The 5,444-nt window shown below is 65.9% G+C and overlaps 1 protein-coding gene across 1 annotated transcript in view; it reads left to right on the forward strand.

Moving 5' to 3' along the window:
- Positions 1-16: 16 nt before the first annotated feature.
- KDM4B (lysine demethylase 4B) overlaps positions 17-5,444 on the forward strand; it is a gene marked incomplete in the record, with an annotated part of 67,186 nt that continues 61,758 nt past the window's right edge. The window contains 3 exon segments of the mRNA XM_027769581.1: positions 17-178; positions 394-508; positions 1,600-1,793. Coding sequence (XP_027625382.1) covers positions 138-178; positions 394-508; positions 1,600-1,793 — 350 coding nt within the window.

Here is a 5,444-nt window from a genome sequence, read left to right on the forward strand (position 1 = left end):
AGTCCACCCCCCGGAAGGAGGGGAAGCCGCGGCAGACGTACGACGACATCGACGACGTGGTCATCCCGGCGCCCATCCAGCAGGTGGTGACGGGCCAGTCGGGGCTCTTCACGCAGTACAACATCCAGAAGAAGGCCATGACCGTGGGCGAGTACCGCCGCCTGGCCAACAGCGAGAAGTACGTGCCGGCCGGGCCGCGGGGGCCACGCTCAGTGCTCCCTGCTCAGAGGCTGATCGGCCCCATCCCTGCCTGGGACCCTGCTCAGGGCCGCTGCAGGCTACCATCTGGGTAGTGGAGCAGGGCAGGGGGGTGGAATGAGGGGCCTGCAGGTGGGGCAGACCCCACGGCCCCCGGGCCTGCTCTGAGTGGTTCTGGGTGCTGCCCGTCCCCAGGTACTGTACCCCTCGACACCAGGACTTCGACGACCTGGAGCGCAAGTACTGGAAGAACCTCACCTTCGTGTCCCCCATCTACGGGGCGGACATCAGCGGCTCTCTCTACGACGATGTGAGTGCTGGGCCCTGCCAGGACAGATGGGCCTGCTGCCCTGTTGGCAGGGCTGAGAAGGGCCGAGAGTGGGCCTCGATGCTGCCGTGCTCAGGGTCGCAGGAAGGCTCACCGCGCGTGTCACTGGCTCCGGCTGCGTCAGCTCTAGGACTGCTGGGGGGGCGGCAGTCCGAGGTGCAGAGTGGCTCCTGCCAAACTCTTCCGCCCAGCCCTGAGCAGGCACCCTGCTGGCCTGGCTGCCCTGTCCCAGTACTGCCATCAGGAACCCCAGCCCCCCAGCACGGTCCACGTAGGGGCGCCCAGGCTAACAGTGGGCTCTCACCCTTTTCCCACCCCTCTCCCTGGCCCTGCGTTTACCCCGAAGTCACCTCCTGCTCCGAGTCTCCTTCCCGAGTCCTGGTCTTAGTGGGTGCTGGGGCGGGAAGGGGAACCGAAGCCCCTGCCCAGGGCCAGGGCTCGCCTTCACAAGGCCCGAGCTAACGGAGCGCTCAGCCTGCAGCTGGGGAAACCCAGTGTGCAGCAGAGGGACGACTCGCCCCGTCACGGGGTGCTCGGGCTAGACCCCATGGGCCCCTCTCCAGCCACGTGATGACGGCCTGCGTGGGTGGCCAGGCAGGCGGCTGGGCGTTAGGTCGGCGGCCGTTCCCGGTGCCCCTTCCTAGCTTTGTGGCTTCTGCCCGAGCTGGCTCCTGCCAGGGCTGAGGCCTGTGGGCTGCAGCGGCGCAGGGCTCGGATGGCGGGTGTGTTCACGAGTGCCGGTGGGCCGGCCGGGCTCCGGCTCCGGGCTCTCAGGACGATGGCCTTGTTTGCAGTGGCGTGTTCTGCCAGCGTCTGGTGGAAGGGGCGGGAGAGGCTGTCCCTGTCCTTGCCCCTGTGAGGTTGGGCCATTGTCCTCCTTGACCTGAGGCGTTCCTTATTCACAGCCTCATGGAGACATGGCCAGCAGCCCCCAGGGCCTCCAGGCTCTGTGTGAGGGCGCCCTGGAGGGTCAGCCCGGGAGGTGGTCTCTGGGTGCAGCAGCCCACGCTGGGTGGGAGGTGGCGGAGGGCCCCACAGGGCGGGCCGCGGTGACGGGCGGCACTGGCCCACAGGACGTGGCGCAGTGGAACATCGGCAACCTGCGGACCATCCTGGACATGGTGGAGCGAGAGTGCGGCACCATCATCGAGGGCGTGAACACGCCCTACCTGTACTTCGGCATGTGGAAGACCACCTTCGCCTGGCACACGGAGGACATGGACCTGTACAGCATCAACTACCTGCACTTCGGGGAGCCCAAGTCCTGGTGAGCCTCCTGGCCCGGGGCCCCGGGTGGTGGCGGCTGTGCTGGGCGCCTCCCTGCCTTGCCCTTGGCCTGTAGGTCCCGGGGGGCAGGCGGCGGCCTCCTTACCTGGATGTGCCGGGCTGTGGGTGTGCCGGCCTGCAGGGCACTCGCCGGGGTCCCTCTGGCGTCCCCCTCGTGGTCCCGAGGTGTGCCCTGTGCCCGCCTCTCCAGGAGCACAGCTGAGCGGCCCCCTCGCCTGCCCCTCTGTGTTCCTGGCAGCTGCTCCCCACTTGGGCTCGGCTGCTGCTAGGCCAGTGGGAGGGTTCTGTTGTCGCAGCGTCGCCACCTCTCAGGGTAGGGCTGTGGCCCACGAGAGCACAGCTCTCCTGCACACGGGGCAGGACATGGGGGCACAGTGCCAGGGCACAGCCTGGCATGCAGGTGGACCCTGCTGGTGGGGCGCTCTTAGCTGTGAGCTGAGCCCCAGCCTCTGAGCCTGGCCGCAGGCAGGAGGGCAGCCCCCTCGGCGCCGCCCTGGCAGTCTGGCTGCAGTAGGGGTGCGGTACCTGCCTCCCTGGTGCTCAGGCTGTCTGGGAGGACTTGTGGAGGGGTCCCATCAGCCCCGCCTGGCTTGAGGTGGGGTGGGCGTGGATTTGGACCCAGGCCTCTGTGTGGCTCCCAGGTTGCTCACTGCCATGGGATGGCTGCCTCCTGCAGCCTGTGGGGTCGTGTGGCTCCCGGCACCAAGGGTTCTACTCTGCACTGGGCCTGCGCTTGGCTCCCTCCCTGGGACCCGGGGAGACGGCCTCCCGCTCTGCATTAGGGGTGCGCTGCTGAGATGGAGACGGGGCCAACCCTCTCGGCAGGTCCACGGCCCCTGTGCCTCCCCAGGCCCTGTGTTGTCTGCAGCTGGGACTCAGTGGGCTCTCAGGGGAAGTCCACGGTCGCAAGAGTGGCCCTTCACTCCAAGGTGCTCCTAACCCCTTCCCTTGGGCCTCTGCAGAGACCTTGGCCAAAGACTGTGTGACATAGGGACCCCCTCCCCGGGCTGCCCGCCCTGCAGCCCTCAGGCCTTCCCTGTGAGGAGCCGGAATCCTGGCACTAGGGGTCCCCCCCTCGGCCCCACCCTCTCTCCCGAGACTCAAGAAGCCGTCAGCCCAGTACTGGGGGCCCTGCAGGCCCAGGTTTCATTCTGGTCCCAGCAGGTGGTGGCACCTGTGACCACAGTGACTCGGGGAGGCTGAGGTGGGAGGATCATGAGCTCGAGGCCAGCTTGGGCCACACAGAGCCCGTGTTGGAAAAAGAGCTGGGCCAGGGGTCACATGTCTGCGGTCCCAGCTGAGGCTGAGGCAGGAGGGTTGCTACACGGAGAGACCTGTGTGAAAAAACAGCCCGACCCAGGGGCCAGCATTGGTGTAATGAACATGTCGCTGGACTCCCATGTAGTTGACTGCGGTTCGAATCCCGGACCCAGTGGCTTAAACCAACACCGGGCATGTGTGCGTGCGTGCCCAAGATCCCGAGAGGAGAATGGAGGAGAAGGGATTGCAGCGTGGCCATCCCCCCTGGGGGGCGATGTCTTGCTTTCTGTCTCTCTCTTTCTCTCTGTCTTTCTGATGAGTGCACGCGCCCTATAGCGAAAACCTCTCAAAAAAAAAAAAAAAAAAAAAAGAAAAAAAAGACAACAAGAAACAACCAGCCCGCCCTGCAGCCCTCAGGCCTTCCCTGTGAGGAGCCGGAATCCTGGCACTAGGGGTCCCCCCCTCGGCCCCACCCTCTCTCCCGAGACTCAAGAAGCCGTCAGCCCAGTACTGGGGGCCCTGCAGGCCCAGGTTTCATTCTGGTCCCAGCAGGTGGTGGCACCTGTGACCACAGTGACTCGGGGAGGCTGAGGTGGGAGGATCATGAGCTCGAGGCCAGCTTGGGCCACACAGAGCCCGTGTTGGAAAAAGAGCTGGGCCAGGGGTCACATGTCTGCGGTCCCAGCTGAGGCTGAGGCAGGAGGGTTGCTACACGGAGAGACCTGTGTGAAAAAACAGCCCGACCCAGGGGCCAGCATTGGTGTAATGAACATGTCGCTGGACTCCCATGTAGTTGACTGCGGTTCGAATCCCGGACCCAGTGGCTTAAACCAACACCGGGCATGTGTGCGTGCGTGCCCAAGATCCCGAGAGGAGAATGGAGGAGAAGGGATTGCAGCGTGGCCATCCCCCCTGGGGGGCGATGTCTTGCTTTCTGTCTCTCTCTTTCTCTCTGTCTTTCTGATGAGTGCACGCGCCCTATAGCGAAAACCTCTCAAAAAAAAAAAAAAAAAAAAAACAAAGAAAAGACAACAAGAAACAACCAGACCTCCCAATCCCCTCCCAATCCTCCCGCCCGAGACTGCCCCTGGGATGGCCGCCAGGGGGCGTCAGGCCTAGCTGCAGAGCCCGCGTCTTCCAGGGCCCCAGCCCCGAAGGCCAGAGTGCTGTTACCCGAGCACCTCCCCTGTGTGTGGTGGACAGGACCCAGCTGATGGCCCGCAGTGCAGGCAGGTCCTGTGGTGTGTGGACGGCAGGCCTCGGCCTAGGCCCAGGCTCACGGCCACCTCAGCGTCTTCCAGCCTCTCCTCAGCCCGTGAGGACACGGGCCCCGCCAGCCCAGGCCCGTCTCCTTCGTGGGGGGCTGCACTGCGCACTGCAGAGCCCTTCACTGTGGGAGGCGGGGACGGGCTATCCTGGGACCGTCGTGCTGCTTGGGCCAGGCTTTGTGGTCTTGCGCTGTGAGACTGTGTTTTTGGGGTCCCCTTGCAGTCCCGGGCACCTTGCTGTCCGTCCACTCACCTCCCTCCCAGTGGCCATCTGCAGCTTCACGCCAGCCTCTGCCTGTCCACGCTTCTGGGTCAGAGGTGTTGGACGCCGGGGGCATTTGGAGACGGCGCCAAGGGTGGCGAGTGGCGAGGGCTGCCTCCCAGGCGGCTCAAGCTGCGTGCGGGGGAAACGGAGAACTGGTTGTGGGCCGAGCCTCCCGCTGCCCTGCCAGGACGGCCAGCCGTGCAGTCCAGGCCATGCAGCTACGCTGTGTCTCCTCCAGCACGTGTTCCCTGGACCCTGCTTCCCCCACTTGGCCATGGCACGGCGGGGGCCGGGCGGGGCCGGGCTCAGTTGGCCTCGCAGCAGACTGTCCCCGTGTGCGCACAGCGGCCTCCCCCGGCCCCGTGCACGCCTGTGGGTGAAGGCCGTGCTGATGCAGTGTTGATGTGTGTACATGTGCAGGGGCATGTACCTGCGTGTCCGTGTGCGAGTGTCTAGGGTATCAGGGTGTTTGTTTGCATGCGAGTGCGTGCTGCCTGTCGTGGGCTGGGGTGCAGCGTGTGGCTGGCCGGGGCTGGAGGCGCAGAGCCGTCTGCAGGGCCACTAGGTGGCGCTCCCGGCCTTCCACATGGGGCTCGTGCTGGGCTGTGCGGTGCAGCCTTGGCTGTTCGCTCTCCCCCAGGCCCCTGCGGCTGCGGGCAGGCCTGGGCACGGGAGGGAGCGGGATGCCAGGAGGGCTGCAGCGGGTCTGAAGGGTGGGACCAGCCTTGTGTCCTTCCAGTGGCCTGGGGAGACTTGGGACAAGCATGTGCCCCTGGGCCATGTGGTGTGGTGTGGAGGCCCAGTGGATGGTCCAGCCTGTGTCTGCTGCCCTGCAGGG

This window comes from Tupaia chinensis, unplaced genomic scaffold (genome assembly GCF_000334495.1).
Source record: "Tupaia chinensis unplaced genomic scaffold, TupChi_1.0 Scaffold149964_2, whole genome shotgun sequence".
In the NCBI taxonomy this organism is placed as follows: Eukaryota; Metazoa; Chordata; class Mammalia; order Scandentia; family Tupaiidae; genus Tupaia; species Tupaia belangeri.